This window comes from Danio rerio, chromosome 9 (genome assembly GCF_052040795.2).
Source record: "Danio rerio strain M-AB ecotype USA chromosome 9, GRCz13ab, whole genome shotgun sequence".
Taxonomy (NCBI): Eukaryota; Metazoa; Chordata; class Actinopteri; order Cypriniformes; family Danionidae; genus Danio; species Danio rerio.
Genome location: NC_141029.1, coordinates 36,835,921 through 36,853,529, shown reverse-complemented (window position 1 = coordinate 36,853,529; position 17,609 = coordinate 36,835,921). Strand labels below are relative to the sequence as shown.

At 35.8% G+C, this 17,609-nt stretch overlaps 2 protein-coding genes across 16 annotated transcripts in view; one reads left to right on the top strand and one right to left on the bottom strand.

The window, feature by feature from the left end:
- Window positions 1-1,497: 1,497 nt before the first annotated feature.
- mettl21cb (methyltransferase 21C, AARS1 lysine b) lies at window positions 1,498-16,333 on the top strand. Of its 12 annotated transcripts, none has more exons than XM_087265762.1 (7): window positions 1,621-1,786; window positions 2,225-2,357; window positions 3,213-3,376; window positions 4,602-4,719; window positions 4,806-5,077; window positions 5,440-5,555; window positions 15,200-16,332. In XM_087265762.1, the coding sequence occupies exons 2-7, from the start codon at window positions 2,261-2,263 to the stop codon at window positions 15,327-15,329; spliced, it is 897 nt and encodes a 298-aa protein (XP_087121888.1). In that variant the 5' UTR covers window positions 1,621-1,786; window positions 2,225-2,260; the 3' UTR covers window positions 15,330-16,332. The 12 variants fall into 12 exon arrangements, with proteins under 12 accessions (XP_087121899.1, XP_087121893.1, XP_087121888.1 ...); XM_087265763.1 differs by having other exon boundaries at window positions 1,671-1,900; XM_087265765.1 differs by lacking the exon at window positions 1,621-1,786 and adding an exon at window positions 1,890-1,950 and having other exon boundaries at window positions 15,200-16,333.
- tfdp1a (transcription factor Dp-1, a) overlaps window positions 7,720-17,609 on the bottom strand; it is a 53,468-nt gene continuing 43,578 nt past the window's right edge. For 3 of the 4 annotated variants that reach the window (XM_087266293.1, XM_087266291.1, XM_087266292.1), the window contains exons 5-12: window positions 16,797-16,918; window positions 13,883-14,048; window positions 13,590-13,736; window positions 13,399-13,467; window positions 13,171-13,322; window positions 11,425-11,591; window positions 11,240-11,321; window positions 7,722-9,007 (exon numbers count right to left, since the gene is read on the bottom strand). In XM_087266293.1, the coding sequence (XP_087122419.1) occupies window positions 8,866-9,007; window positions 11,240-11,321; window positions 11,425-11,591; window positions 13,171-13,322; window positions 13,399-13,467; window positions 13,590-13,736; window positions 13,883-14,048; window positions 16,797-16,918 (1,047 nt within the window). In that variant the 3' untranslated portion in view covers window positions 7,722-8,865. Of the gene's footprint in view, window positions 9,008-11,239; window positions 11,322-11,424; window positions 11,592-13,170; window positions 13,323-13,398; window positions 13,468-13,589; window positions 13,737-13,882; window positions 14,049-16,796; window positions 16,919-17,609 lie in introns of all 4 variants that reach the window. The other variant, NM_213492.2, reaches the window with a different exon arrangement.

The following is a 17,609-nucleotide window of genomic DNA, read 5'->3' as shown; positions in this document are numbered from 1 at the left end:
AACTAAAATCCGCTAGAGCTGCAAAATGAATGAATGCAACTCAATGTAATTAATGTGATCAATTATAAATGTTATTTCCCTACTAAACAAAGCATAATCTCACAGATATGTCTTAATTTTATTTCTCAGCTGAAAACAAAACAAAACAAAATAATCTAGGCTATCACAGACATCTACATAAAAATGATCATTTTACAACATTGCGACCCATTAAAACCAGCACATTTTAATTCTATTTTGGGACTTTTTGGGGCCCAACAGTACAAAACTGCACCCCTTATACTTTTATAAAATTTTTATTTATTTAGATGTTTTTGTATCTCATAACATGTCTTTTCTATCTTCTATCTTAATACAATCTCTACTTTTAAATGATTAGTTAAATTCTTAAAATAAATTTACAACTAAAAATATATATAAATTTGACTGCTGGACTGCTCTATGATTGGGGGACAAATGTGTCCAGATGTAATAATTATAATATTTTATTTTATGACATTACATAACATTAAATTATAATAATAATAATAATAATAATAATAATAATAATAATAATAATAATAATATACTTTAATTTATATTAAAAAATATTTAATTACGTAAAAAATTTATTTGACTCTAACCATACAAAATATTATAGAAAGCAATGTTATATACAGTTTATAAGTATAATTTATACTAGATATTTATTGGGGGCCGGCAGATTTCCAGGGGCCCTAAGCAGCTGCTTACCTTGCTTATTGGTGAAATCTGCCCCTGTATGTAGTAAAACTATGGTTAATTTTAATATTGTATGAAAAGCCCAAATAATACACCATACACCAGATTTAAAAAAAATGTGCATCAATACAGACACAATAAGCTTGCATTATTTGTTGCTGAAAGAAACAATCTTTTCTTTTTTTCTTTTTTTTGCTAAAAGGACATGGGAGCTGAAAATCTTTCGAACCAAACATTTTCCAAATTGGTTTATATCAATATTTTTTATCAGAACAACTAAAGATTAGCATCCTCTCTTTCATTTGTTCGACACACACTTTTGGATACGAGGTTAAAACCTACACTGGCACACACACCACATTGTTCTCCATAGCTGAGTCATTTTTCTATTTTACCTCTACAGCTGTGTTTTTGCTACCGGGTGTCAGCGAAGGATTTGCAGTGACTAAACCCAAATCACTCCAGCCATTTTAGTCTCAAATTAATACTTGTCTTCTCACTGGCCTCCGGTTTACAAGTAGATTCAAACAGATTGTCCTATTTAACCCCTAATTTCTCTATTGCACAAATGATTAGAATCACCAATACAGTTTTTTAGTTTTTGCTTAAGGCGTTAACACTGTCAAACTAATGTTGATGCCACTTTATACCCAAGATCCCCCTCAAAAGCATCTCTTGGTGTATTACTTTAGCATGCCAGGCATCATGTCTCGGGTTATTTCTGATGTCTGATTCCATCCCAGCTATTAAAACTGACAGTTGGGTCATGCTACTCTTGGAGATGGTAAAACATTCATCTGCATTAACCATCTGTGCTTGTACAGGTTATTGGATCCCAGCTTCAGCTTCCAAGACCCCACAGGCTGCAGTATATCTGCCACATCGAGGCTGTGGGTAAATAGATATCCATTCATGGGCACGGTAGATATTTAAAAGGAACTGAGTCCAGTAAAGCCAATATGTACATGAATATAAATACCAACAGGCATCTTCTCCAGTCAGTTTTCCACAAACTCCAAAACACAGAAACCAGTGAGAGGGATCAGTAATCCCAGAGGACAGGATTGTACTGGAATTAAGTGGCTTTGACGATGCATGCAACTCGCTCTCTCATAACAAACTGCACATTTAGCTCAGTGTCTGCATGGGAGGAGCAGAAAGATGCTACTGCTTTATAAAAGTCAGTTTGGCCTGAGGATGTCAGCTGTCACACTCCAGCTCTTGTTTTGTGTGTGTGTGTGTGTTTGTGAAAGTGTTTTCATTTTTGCTGCTGTTTGTTCCTAAAACTAGTGCAAAATTAATTCTGCATGGATTTTTGCATGCCACTTTGAGTAAGTATTGGATGCATGCATGTGAGATTTGGGAATATATGGAGCAAACCTTTGGCTTGAAGTATAATGATTGTTATAATAATGAATTATAATATATATATATAGTATAATAGTATAATGAATTATAATTGATTGAATTTATAGAGAATTAAAGATGTGATTCAATATGATAGCTGTGCTGAGCGTGGTGAAGATCATTTGGACTTATAATGGAGGCTGGAGGAGGAACGGGTCTAAATGTGCAGAAAAAAGGACTTGTGAAGCAGCCAGAACCCATCAAACCATCACCAAACAACACAGAAGAAGGTAAATAAAGTAGAGATCCTCTCAGCAAGCATTTTGTCTTTTTAAAAGATGTCTAATAGACGTCTAAACATAGTTGTCTTGGCTAAAACGAGGTTAAATTTGGGCTGAAAATCTTATAGACGTCTAAGAATAGGCAATAACTAGTCATCAACTAAACAGAAATGAATGACTACACATATACACGTTTTTCTAATCAGTCTATTTGATGACTAGTCTAGTTGTGGGCTATTCTTAGAAGTTTAGCCTTGTTTTAGCCAAGCTTTAGACGTCTATTAGATGTTTATTAAACAAAATTTTTTGCTGGGCTGGCAGAAATAATATAAAGTGGGTTCCGAAAATTAAATAAAATGCACCGATTATGCAACATATTGGCAATTTAGTTTTAATTTAGAACATAAAATCTCAACCAAATACAAAAAAAATTGTTTGCTTTTGATTAGTGGCCAAAAATGTATTTAAAATCATATATTTATTTTACTATATTAAGACGGTCACACTATTTAAAGGTGCAAATCTCACTAATAATAAACCCCTAACTATCCCTCAATAAATTCATAATTTTATGCTTATTAATAGGTATAAAGGTAGTATTTGGGGATGTAGAATATGTACTTGTGCATGAAAAATATTTACTATTTAATATAAGTAATAAGCAGTCAATATCTTATTAATAGGCAGGTAATAAGCCACTAGTTAATAGTGACAAATAGCACAAACTAAAGTGTTAGCGTTCATTTTTTGTGTTATATTTTCAACAAACCTGCATTATTTTATTTGAATTGTATTGTGTGCAGGTGCATATTGTTCAGCAAACAGTGTTTACAATGATATTTTTTTACCCATGCTCTTTTTCAGAAGATCAGGAGGCTAAAGACATGCAGAAGGAGGCACTGAACAGACGTAATGCCTGGGAGCCCAGTGTCTTCTATTCCCTAGGCAATGAGACCTTTTTCTTTACTGGGCAGGAGGTCAGCATCCGGGAATCCCTGGACTCTTTTGGTGCCGTCATCTGGCCAGGAGTAAGAAAACATATTATAGAGGGTTTGGGTTTAGGTCAACATTTCATCAGTTACCCGAATACCACGCCATGCTGCAGATACTCGGATGTTACAGTAATACTGAATATATTGTTGTGCCTATTTAAACCATGATAAAAAGCATGTGAGGCTGCTAAATCAAATAAAGAAGGACTTAGCCAGGAGGAAAGGGTCATAATTTTTGACTAACCAAATTTAATAGATGGTAAAAAAAATGCACATGTATGAGCAGTTTTAAATAAAACATTAGCTTAATATTTCACCTAGTTGAATGATAATGACAAGAACAAACATGAATATTCTCAAGATTCTTGCTCTGTTAAACCAGGTTCAGTTTGCCAACAAACACGAATCTTTCCTTAGTAGTTTTTCTCTCCTTTGCTCGATTTGTTATCATTTTTATTTTGTCTACATGTATATTAACTTTAAATGTTTTTTTGTCCAATCAATCAAAAAAAAAAAAAAAAACAAGACATGACATGACAATAAATGATCATTTTTCAGCAGCAATAATAACCATAATATAGGAGTTTCAGTCATTACAATGGCCTTGTTTAAATTCTGCTCTCCAATATGGCTGATGTGTTGTGAAAACACTCTTTGGCTGTCGCACTGTGCTTCACAGTTGATGCTAGGCTAGAGTTGGTAAAATGAAGATATGCAAAGCAGTGTTTAGGTGAACAAACGCATGTGCTGAATTTGTCCATTCACTGAACATCTCACTAAAATGCAATTAAAAAAAACATACATGGATTTTTTTTAAAAATTTTGTTGTATTTCGTTGAACAAACTCTCCTACTTCCTCACAATGCTCTCAAGAAATAGGAGTCAACACTTGATGTGAATCAAAAAAGATTGTCCTGGGACAAGAACGGGTGTTTTTGAACAGTTTGAATCACTTCAAATGTTGACTACTGTATATTTTGCCATTGTAAACAAACCTAAGATTAATGTTCAGGAAAAGTAACACATAACATTAACAATTTTAGCTTTGAGTTGATTTTGTCTTCTGTCTTTGTTCTAAGTCACATGAAATGAGCCAGCTACAACATGTCAGGAGTATTTAGAACAAACGTTACACAAAAGTACTGAAAACATTTAAAAGTAATGCCTACGGAAGAGCATACTGCGGTATTGATGTGCCCTTTCTTTCTAAAAAAGCCCCTACCTTGGTGTTTGCACAGACTGCATGTATAATTCTACACAGGCTGTGGCTCTCTGTCGGTATTTGGAGAAACAACGAGATCAGGTTGAACTTCTGGATAAAGCAGTACTGGAACTTGGAGCAGGAACAGGACTGGTGTCCATAGTGGGAAGTTTACTGGGTAGGAAATCCATACAATTTGTTTTCAGCAAACAGCAAAGTAAAAGTATGTTGAGTTATACAAGTTTGCATCTTTTCCACATCAAGGTGCCTGGGTCACAGCAACAGATCTACCAGATGTCCTGCCAAATCTGAACTTTAACCTGTCCCGCAACACCCGGGGACGCTGCAGGTACACCCCTCAGGTGGCAGCTCTGGTCTGGGGTCCAGATGTGAAACGTAACTTCCCCAACTCCATCTACCATTATGACTACGTTTTGTGTGCGGATGTAGTGTATCATCACAACTTTCTGGAGGATCTATTAATTACCATGCAGCACTTCTGCAGGCCAGAAACCACACTTCTGTGGGCGAATAAGGTCAGGCTTTAGATTTCTCCCATTTAACCTTGAATTTGAAGAGATAGTTCACCCAAAATTGACAATTCTGCCATAATTTCTTTCTTTTGTTAAACATACACAAAAACATATTTAGAAAGATATTGGATACCAAACCAGTAATCATTTCTTGGTAGTTTGTTTTTCCTACTAATGTACAATATGTCCAAAATTCTTCAAAATATCTTTTGTGTAACACAGAGTGAAAAAACAACGGTTTGGAACCACTTGAGGGTGTAAATTAAAATTTTAGGTGAACTATAACCCTAAGCAAACGTGTTAACTTTATGAGGTCTGAAGAAAACTTACAAATCTTGATTGGTTTGTTGTGTCTTTCCAAACAGGTACGATTCCCTTCTGACTTGCGTTTCATTGAAAACTTCAAAAATGTTTTTAACGTCACTTTGCTGGAAGAGATCCCTCAAGAGGAGGTACGAATCTACCAGGCTACTGCAAAGAAGTAAGTCCAAATGAGAAGAGAAAAAAATATTAACAGGACTCATAGCAAGAATTAAAAATAACATTAGGCTATATATGATCGCACATTGACTGAATCCAGAAACTCGGCACTGGCGGGAAAGCGCTCCACCTGTTGGCCATCTGCAAACTTGCATGCACTAACAGGAGCACAAAATGGGAATATCAAGTTTAATTTCTTGTTCATTAAACCAACATCTGATTAAAATATGTATGCTGTATTATTAAACTTAATAATGTCTTTTGTACTTGTTGTTATTGTCACAATGTTTTATCACTTAGTCTAACTTAAAAATAAGAAGTTGGAAAGTGTGTTTTTGAATTTCTTAAATGTTTGCTGAATTTTCTTACTGTCATTAAAACATTTTTGCAACAATTATGAGAAAAAGCCCAATCTTTCTAAATTGACACTACTGTGAAATTCCAGAAAATCGCAAATCTCTCTCTCTCTCTCACACTCACTCACTCTCTCACACTCACTCACTCTCACACACACACACACACACACACACACACACACACACACACACACACACACACACACACACACACACACACACACACACACACACACACACACACACACACACACACACACACACACACACACACACACACACACACACACACACACACACACACACACACACACACACACACACACACACACACACACACACACACACACAAAACTCCTATGCTATTTTCTACCATTTAATTGATTAAATGCAGAAACACAAGACACCTTTCATAAAAAAGTTAAATAAATTAGTAAAACTTACCAATCTCAATTTTTGGTTGAGTATGGCCATACACCCAAAACACTTCACAATCATGTGGGGGTCTCTCCACTTTTCCAGCAGTGTGCAGCATCCACTTGGATGATGCGACAGCAGCCACAGGTCAATGGCACCAGTGCGCTCACCACACACCAGCTATTGGTGGAGGTGAGAGACAGTGATAGAGCCAATTCAGTGTATAGGGATGATTGGGAGGCCATGATGGGTAAGGGCCAAGAGAGAATTTGGCCAGGACACAGGGGTTACATCCCTACTCTTTACGAGAAGTGCCATGGGATTTTTAATGACCACAGAAAGTCAGGACCTCTGTTTAATATCTCATCTGAAAGACGGCGCTCACTGACAGTATAGTGTCCCCTTCACTTTTTACATGGGCATTAGGACTCACACAGACCGCAGATTGAGCACCCCTCTTGCTGCCCTCACTAACACCACTTCCAACTTAGTTTTCCCATGTGGTCACCCATCCAGGTACTGACCAGGCTCAGCCCTGCTTATCTTCAGCAAGTAACCGGTCTTGAGCTGCAGGGTGATATGGCTGTGGCTCAAATGTAGATTAATTTAATGAAACGGTCACAAAAAAATAGCTAACAATCCATGTTAAGACCGTTTCCAGCTTACTGTTTCTCAAACAACTTTAAAACAAGCAAGCGTTCAAGAGACATCACTCTTTGAATGAGCATTTTTGATTATGTTTTTTGCACAGTGCATAAATAAAAATGAGCAAGAAACACAGGAAAGGAGTTTAAATCAGCTGATTCGCACATTCTGTCATACTTGTTTATATCGACTACAAATTTTATATGTACAACATCTGTTCACAAATATGAGAATCGATTAAAACAGATAAATCTGTATTTTAGTTTGGCCCTATTTATTGTAACAAAAAGATTAACAGACATTTTTAACTTTCCCACTTCCCATCTAAAAAAACAACACCAAAAACCATAACAGAAGCTCTTTTCTTATGGTTTCCACTAAATTACCAGTAAAACATTAAAACAAAAAAAATTTACGATTATAACCAGTACAATTTGATGCTTTTTTTCTAGTGTGTTCCTAGTGCGTTACATTGCATTAGGATTTACTAGTTTTAACTTACAAGTTAACTTGCAATACATCTTCATTTAAACCAATACACTTTCTATTCAAATAATAGGAATTTTTATTGGCAGGGAATTTCTTTTCCCCCACACCATTTGATATATCTTCAACAAACACAATTTTTATGTGGTGCGGAATTATTTTTTTTCTCAGTAAAAAAAAAAAAAGAAAAAAAGAAAAACACAATGTAAAATACTTTCAGGTAAACTGCCTGAATGCAAATCTAGTCACACACCAGGCAGATATATAAAATAAAGTTTATTGAAATTAGTAGTATTACATTAGTGTCGCAAATAAACACAATGAGTTTGAATTCTTAAAACATTCTTTATATTTAAATTTGAAACTTATATTAGATTACAGAAAAGTTACTTTGAGGAGTCAGTACAAGGATTCAGTTTCTTTTCTTTTCAAAAGGAAATTTTCGAAGGGAAGTCCAGAGAGACCTAAAGCCCATATCTCTTTTTTTTTAATACACAACATTAACCTTACACGCTTCAAGGTATAACTGACGCCGAGAGAGGACACTAGAAACAAATCTTGATATCATGTGGTTAAGAAACAACGCATTTTTATATTCCTATAACTGCTTTTAGGTACTGAAGTTTCTCCGTTGTCCTCCAGTGTCTCTAGGACAGGTTGGCCTATGAAGCTCTGAAAGAAAGAACAATCGAAACAAACAAACAAATAGACTGACTTCTCAGAGTCCTCCAAAAAAAGTAGAGCTCTGCAGAATGCCAAGGAGCCGAACACACACAGGAGGAGATTCTACAAAAAAGCCTGCAAGAAAACATCAGGTCAGCATATGAAAAAAGTCCACACATCCAAAGACCTGCCCTCCATGGGGCAAAAAATAGCATCCAGCTTTAAAACGTTCTTCGATTCATTAGTCTCCGAATCATCAGAACGCAAATCAAGCCAGCATGTTCGGGGAAAAAAAGATCATTCAAAAAAACAAAACAAGAGAACTACTTCACACAGAGATCACACAACATTTTCCAACAGCACGCGAGGCTGTACGCAAGAGGGGTTGGGTTTTCTTTCGGAGGGTCACACAGATCAGAGCGAATAACATCCAGGAGGAAACGCTGCGACAAAGAACAAAGTGACACCTCTGAACTTCAGCAAAGTCCTTCAGCTGAAAACTATAATTCCCAGTAGGCAAAGCACACGGCCTATGATGATGTGCTTGTCCTGAGCTCAGAAAGACGAGGATGAAAACAACTCATCCTGATAAAGCCCGTGTTCTTCAATGCCCTTCTCAGACAGAGAGTGAGAGAAACAGTGAGTTGCAGTAGAGTTAAAAGAACGATGTGGTTGATCAATTCTCAGACATGGCAGCTGGAAGAACTTGTGCACGATGGACAGGTTTGATGGAGGGCTGAGCTTTTAGTCCTCGTCGTCGTTTTCATCAAACTCATCGTCGTCGTCATCGTCCTCACCCATGTAAGAGACGGGAGTCTCCACCCGAGAGCCGCTGTAGTGGGAGTCATTAGAACTAGAGGCCATTGTAGCATCGGCCCCACTGTCACTGTCAAAGAAGCCGATGAAAGCATTAGTGAATTTATTAAAGGGTCTTGATATACTTTAAGCTAAATAATGTGATGTCAGATAAAATTTTCAGAAACCTGCCAAAGTAAACTTTCCTGAAAAGTTTAATTTGGGTGGGAAACGCCTTTGAAGTACCATTGGTCAAATGTGATTTCATAAAAAGAAGTTGTGCCTCTGGGGCTTCACCTCCTTTGATATAGAAAACTACTCAGATTTGTTTCTTTAGTAAATATAGGTCAGAGAAAAATAAATAAATAAAATACATGAAAGCTGAAAACTTTGAAATTGTTATGCTTAATTCTGGAAATCAGCTTGTTTCAAATTAATATACTATAAAGCACTATATAAATATAGATGGACTAACTTTAATTGACTGAAGTCCCAAATTGCGCTGTTATGCTGTGTTCACACTAGATGTGGGAATAAATAGTGAGTAAATAGACACGTGGACAATTTGAGTTTACTCGCTTCATTCGCACCTCAAATTTACTTCACAATAGACACGGATTCGCATCATGGGAAGGGCTTCTGTCAACCCAGTGACTTTAGCTTCATTGCTAAATGGCTAACATGGATTTTGTTGAAATAGTAGTTGTGTTTAAGGAAGGCTGATTTGTTCAGCACCTTGTCTGAGTGCACTAGATCCTTTTAGAGGTGCACCCAGCTCTGCGAGTTCTTCAACTCCTCCACTAACTATCCCTGAATGATGGTGGCTTTCAGCGGTGCTTCAGACTGAGCCGAGCCCAGTTTAATGAACTACTGTCCAGTGTTAGCAAGAGGATTTCTCCTCTGGACGCCAACAACATCATAATTATGTAAATTACTCCCATACAAGAGAAAGCTCCTGATTGGTTAACCCAGCACAAATGTCTGCTGAAGTTCAGATTTTCCAACTCACACAATAGGCGCCTCAAATGCATAAAACGCTCAACTCGTGTTGCTTCATTCGCCCGAATCGCGTTAAGTCTTTGCATTGACTTAGCATGTAAATCGCTTTATTTTTGTCTGATGTAAACGCTGCATTACAAACATATTCAAGTTGCTATTACAAGTTCCTTTCTTGCTTAGAAATTTGGGCATTGTTAAGAATTTAGGAGTTTTTGCTCATCACATCAAGGTTGCGTTTAATTTATCAAAAAATACAAATGAAATTAAAGTTTATAGTAACTACTTCCTATTTTAATTCATTTTTTTAAATGCGTCTATTTCTGTGATGGCACATCTGCATTTTCATCATTGTTTCTCCAGCTAGCATCTTCCTTTAAAGATCATTCTAAAGCCTCGTTTTCCAATATGGTTCAGGGTGGCTTGGCTTTGCATTTTCACTGCAGTTTAGCACCACTTAAAGTAGGTTGGATTTAGGGTTATCAAAAGTAACGAGGAGTTTGGTACAGAAATTTTAAAAACTGTCCATTTCCCGCTAACATTTGAGCACTGTTGAGCTTGTTCAACAGTGGAACACAGCTTTCTTTTAAAACAGTAATCTGAATTTATTAAAAATTTATATCTATAAAAAAAACACCACAATATTGAACCTTACTTTTAAAAGGTAGTTTATTGCTGAAAAATAGCAGTCTTATACAGGCCTGTCACAATAATCAATATATTAACTTATAGCAAAACACATGAACTTGAACTCAATCATTTTTGGTGATGCACTATATAATCGCCCATACATAAAAACCAAATCTAACAACATTTTGGCTGATTGCGCAATCTCTCTATTTGAGGTGATAGTATGGTTAAACACTATAGTATTTACTATAAATTACTATAGTATATTTTCATGTGGGTGCCCGACAACTGAAAACAGGTCTGATAGCAGATATCAAAGCCTGTTACTTTTATTTTTATGTTTATTTTTAACATTTTTTTAAATTTGGTTAGAATATGTTTTCACAATCTGATTCCAGTGACTAATTATTAAAACGACTATAATTAAATTAAATATTCATAAGAATAAACTCAAGTGTTCTTTAAAAGAGAGTACCTTGTATCATGATGCTATTATATTGTCATTTTGGCATTATATAAAGCATAAAATGGTCTTAAAATGACAATAATATCCTTTATCGCAATATATTTTGATGTATTATATCATACAACAAAAAATAGATATGACAGGCCTAATCTAATATGATTAAAATAGCTACTTTTTCTTCTAAATCTATTCCAATACCGAACAACAGAAAAATGTGCAAAAGAAACTCACCCTCCTACATGATAGCGGCCACCTCCATTTGCAGATGAAGCCCCCGTCATGTAGACATTACTGATAGGTCCCTGTGCCATTTCTGCATGTAGAAGTCACCATCAATTGAAACATTTGATTTCTGCTGAAACTAAACTTTTGTATCAGATATAGTATCAACTGATGTGGTGACCAGTGGCTCTCACCTGTGACATAAGGCTCCAGGGCTTTGGGCACCAAGCTCCTAGCAGTCTTCAGGTCTTCAGCAGAGCACTTGCCCACCTCAAGACCACAAGCCATGCCCATGCGCTTCAATACCTCAATGTCATCGTGAATCTCAAACATGCTATCAAAGTTGAAGAGGTACTCAAACCTAACCACAAAAGGAAGCAATGAGTGAAGTGCATGAAGTGAAGATCTTCGAGATTTAATTCATCCCACAAATAAGAATGTGCAATATTTATAATCTACAATCATAATTGTTTTAATCATGAGCTGATGATATAGAAAGTTGCCAACTTGGAAAAAAATATATATATAAAAAAACAAGTCTTCATAAAGTCGGAAAAAATGCTGAATTAAAATTTGCATGGCCCTGTAATCCAAACAACTGTGATATTGCTTGTGTTGGGAAGCAAAAATTGCTTTACATTCTGGAATAGAATACTTAAGGATAGCACTCGACTTCGCTGATTGATTCATATACGCACAATACTTTTTTACTTTGTGATCTGTCAGGACTTAACATGTTAATTTAATCACTAGTATGGAAGCAATAGAGAAAAAAATGAAATAAGCATTTGACTATGGATTCTAATATACATTAAGACAATTTCTTCTTCTATGTATCACAAAACCTATTATGAGCTTTAAAGAGATAGTTCATCCAAAAATATTCTGAAAAAAGTTGTAAACCTGTAACTATTGACACAAAGATATCTTAAGGAATGCGGACATCCTGTAACCACTGATCTTCAGAATATCTTCATATTCATCAGAATATCTTCATATTCAACAGAATAAAGGAGTTTATAAAGGTTTAAAATAAATTAAAGGGTATGAAAACATTAAATAAAATTATTCTTGGGTGAACTAACCCATTAAATACAATTTAAATGTGCAAAAATTAACATTGGCTAGTGAACAGTACCAGCAAACCATTAACCTTTGATCTACATTGAGCTATGCAGCATACAGCAACTGCACCAGTAACACTGCACTAAACTTTATGCACAAGTTTTACTTCTGTCATGCTGCTTATTTGAGTGCATGACAGCTTGAAGTTAATTCATCTCAAACTGGGAATCAGCAAGAATCTGGGCTGAAAGTGATCAAATTCAAATGATCCCCCAAGTCTATATAAAAAAAACTTTTAACATAAATAATTTCATCAATGAATGGGTTACATTTCCGATGACAATATTGTTGTTTTTTATATGCTTTTTATATATGAAATGTAACTATGAATGCTAAAAAGGCATGTTCTAAATAATAATAATTTATGTGGTATGAATAAAGCATAAAAACGAACATTTTATCATGTAATTTGAACTAGAAACATCATTTGTGCTGTTTTTTTTCCATTCATAAATGTTGCCATTCTTGGTATGGTAAAGCTTAAGAACCATGCTTGAGTATCTCCCCACAAGTAGTAGGTCATCAGTATCAGTTTGTGGAGTAATGTGAATTTGGACATATTAAATACAATCTTTTCGCCAACTATAGAGTAGCAAAACATGCAATCTTGAAAACTATACATGCTTTAAACTAATCGTCTGAACAAGTGAGTCAATTATTCACCTACTGAAAGGTTTAGAGTAATTTTCCTTTATACATGGCCAAAAACTATGACAAAAAAAAAACAAAACAAACAAACATCAAGACATATTTTCTCCCCAATATCGCACACCCTTATCCACCTACAATCTACATGGCTTGACTTGAAGTCATACTTGTCATTGGAAATGCTGCAGTCAATGACTGTTTTCTTGCTGGTGTTGACGATAATAAATGGCAGGTGAATGACTGAGTTGGCAGGTGGGGGCCTTTTTGTCTGTTGTTCTCTCTGGCGGTTTCTCTGTACAAGGTTCTTAAAAGCAATTTGCTGCAATTAAAACAGTGTGTTAGTCAAGTTCATCAACATAAAATAATTCTTACAAAACAAAAGACTAATTTCTGACCTGTAATATAAGTTCTTGAAGTTGTGACTGTTTTTGTTTGATTCTCTCCAAACGTCTTTGCCTCTCCACCTTTAAAAATACCAAACATTCAGTTTAAGTACAATTAGTTTAAACTCTAATTGCCTGTACTTTCTCTAACTGTCTTAAAGGAAGGGACATAAACTTTAGTGAAAAAGTACCAGTACACCCACCTCCAGGTTCTGGCACTCCTGAGCAGAGTTTGTGGGCAGACCAATCCATTTGATCTCCTTTTTCTCTTTGGAAATTATGTTCATGGCCATCAGCACATTGAGAGCATCGTACACACGCCGTCGAATGTTCTTCTGGTCATACACATGCTGAAAAAAGCAGAAACCAAAAGCGTTGGTTTATTTATCATGTTATATATGTTAAGAAGCAAGTCTTTAATTGGTTTTAAAAGCTTCACTTCTGCACTCAACGAGAAATGCTCTGAATCAATGTCTGGCCGCAGGGGAAGGCTCACCGCATCATTAGGAGAGATATGATTATCACCAGAGCTGAACTCGGCCACAAGCTCATCAGCAACCTCGTTGTAAGTTGTGACACCCTTCCGCTGGACCTTCTCGCAAACCTTCATGGAAAAATGTCTGAGGCCTTTCCCATTCTTCTCCCCCTTCTTACCCCTTTTTCTGAAGAACAACAGATCCAACAGCAAATTATTGATATTTTTTAATTATAACTGCTGATAGAGAAAAGAGAGCAAAGCAAGAGTTTATTTTAAAAAAAAATCCAAAGTACTTATACAATGTACAAGGTGAAGTAAAAATATTCTGCCTTAAAAAAAATATATGAAAGTATGTCATAACTCGACGACTCCATTAGCAAAATCATTATTAACTTTAGTGGTAATTCACAAAATACAAACTGGCACTAGATCACAAAACCAGTCATAACTGTCAATTATTAACATTAATTATCATTAACATTTTTGAAACCTCACCAGAAAGTTGTCTAAAAATTGCTTTCCATTGATGTTTGGTTTGTTAGGATAGGGCAATATTTCGCTGACATAAAGCTATTTGAAATTATGAAAACCAACAGTTCAAAGAAAATCTAAATACTGTGAAAAATCTTGTCTAAATAATGAGGTCAGCAATGCATATTACTAAACTTAGTTTTGTATTTGATATATTTACAATGAGAAATTTACTAAATTTAAAACACTTACAGCTGTGCGAATAATCGAAATCAAACCACGATTTAGAACGTTGGAATCAACTAAATCGCAACAGGCTGAGATTCATTCAATCATTTTCTTGTCAGCTTAGTCCCTTTATTAATCCGGGGTCGCCACAGCGGAATGAACCGCCAACTTATCCAGCAAGTTTTTACGCAACGGATGCCCTTCCAGCCACAACCCATCTCTGGGAAACATCCACACACACACACTCATACACTACGGACAATTTAGCCTACCCAATTCACCTGTACCGCATGTGTTCGGACTGTGGGGGAAACCGGAGCACCCAGAGGAAACCCACGCGAAGGCAGGGAGAACATGCAAACTCCACACAGAAACGCCAACTGAGCCGAAGTTCGAACCAGCGACCCAGCGACCTTCTTGCTGTGAGGTAACAGCACTAACTACTGCCCCACCGCCTCGAGAGGCTGAGATATGAAATTGAAATTAAATGTATCAATAGAATTTCCCCCACTGTTACGTATTTTCTTAAAAAAATTAAATAATACTATAGAAATAATAATAATATAAATAAATATCCCAAGTAGTGTTTTTTTGTTTGTAATTGTGTGTTTTCTCTCCGCCTCTTTCTCCGAATAGGTTTCATTATTACCGCACAGGTGTTGTGAAGCAGGTGCCAGCATGTGGAGGCCGGCTAGTTGGTGAGGACCATTTAAACCGGACTGGAATGTCGTTCGGAGAGTCTCCTCTCTCTCGCCTTGTGTTGTGAAGTAGAAACTTTGTATTTTACTCGGATAAATAGTTGAAAGTGAATGCTGATTGTTGACTCTGAGATCTATGCGGAGACACGTGTGCTGAGGAGGGTGCCTTTTTGTTTTATTACATTTTCCTCATATTTTGTGGTTAGTAAGGAAGTAAGAGAATGTTATTTTATTTGTCTTATTTCATGTGCAGGTAAGAGGGTTAAAAACTTAGTTAGCTGTTCAGTTTTTTTTTTTGGCATTAACCTCCGCAAGCTTTTTATTGTCTCCTTTTTGAAGTTGAACATCAAATAAATTTGACTATATGTTATTTCCTTGGTCATTTGTCTTTGTTGTTGTTTTTACTTTTGAACTGGAGATGAGACTGCAGGCTCCTAATTAATTTAGAAGAGTTCTAATTATTTTTATTTAATATTATTTATTGTTACGGGTTTGGCTTGCTGTGTGGAGCCAAGCAAGATTGGAATTCGTAACACCCACCCAGAGCAAATGTGTGACTGCTGTCTGTGTGTTACAGTCTTATGATACAATTAAGTGAGCACGCTTGTGTTCTGACCAATCAGAATTATGCGACTGAACTGTGGAAGCCCATAATAAAACAAACAAACAGGAAAACGTGGAACAGTGGGATGATGCTTCAGAAGTATTAATAGATTAATTCATATTGGTAACATGGGATGATATTGGTTTCAAAGTCAGGGACACCGAACAAAAACAGGTCATTTGTTAGAGCAGCCACAGAACGAGGAAATACAACAAAAAGGCACCTAAAAAAGCATCACAGGTGGCTATATGAGGAGTGTCTCGCAAAAAAAGTTAACAGGGTATTGCTAGTGACAATGAATCTAGTAGCTATCAAAAGCAAAGTACAATTTCTAAGTTGTTTGCAGCTGTTTCACCATATGAAAAAAAACATTACAAAACCACCAGGAGATAACTAATGCCATAACTTACTGCTAAAACCGTGTGTCTTATTTCTAAATATTTATAAATAAATTTGAATAGAAGTTGGAGTTTGTTCATATTTCAGTTCCTTTTTTAACTAACACTCACAGCATTTTAGTAGTAAGAAGCTACAATACAGAATATTAAGGTGAAGCTTGACTACAAAATTAAAAAGCTAATCAAATCAAAAATAGCAATATCTGTGTAAAAAAATTGCAATTACATATTTTCACCAAATAGTACAACCCTAAAAAAAACTTCATGAAATATGATCTCATTTTATCTCAATATGAAATCATTTTGACTCACACAATGCATTTTCTGCTATTGTAAGTTTTGTAGTACAGGGTCACATTTATGGTATCAAATGCAAAGTGAAATGAAAATATAATATATAAAAATCATCATTAATGTTACGGATTTCTCCAGCAGTATTCAAACGCAGAGCGACAACAGGAAAATCCGAAACATTCAGTAAAACACCTGGCTCCACAAAAGGTTATATAATAACCAGCTGAGGAATGACTTACCCTGAAGACCAAGGAGAGGCTTCTGACGGTTGACTCTGGGTAATAAACTGAGAGCTTGGTGTGTGTGGGCTGTTCATGAGGATCACATTGGAGCCGCTGGGCCTCTGAGGTGTGCTAATAACCTGCGACAGAGACAATCAGGTTGAGAATACAAAACAAAAAAAGAATAAATAATATTGGATATGGAGAAATCTTATATTAAGCCGATGTTCACAAGTAACAACACTTTGTTTCAAGTGCGTTTATTATGCTACTGTAGGCATTACATTTCATGTGTGCAAAGGCCAAAGATCACAGTAAATGAAATTGAAACTTAATTATTGTAATCAGTAATCCATGTCTTATGGCCATGTGCATGTTTGAAACCTATTTGCATTATGCCAGCTAATGGTCTTCCAGCCATCAAATCCTTGAATGAATTTAATTCAATTCACCTTTATTTGTATAGCTCTTTACAATCTAGATTGTGTCAAAGCAGCTTCACATAAATAGTCATAGTAAATTGGAACAGTGTAGTTCAGTTTTTTTAGTGTTTAAGTTCAGTTTTAGCTCAGTTCAGTGTGGTTTAACGATCATAAACCATGCAAGCTAGAGGCGAAAGCTGAATCAATCCTTATGGATGTTGAGTAAAACAGGTAGTAAAATGTATATTAAAAATTAATTGCATATGATCATGGATGGAGTGCAGGCGAATAGGTTTCTTTTTTATGCCGATTACATATAAACGACATTCTTCTTATTTTCAATGACATATGGTCGGAAATTAACAGCATAGCAGCTGTGAATATGCAGGTGGCTAAACAGCAAGAGTCT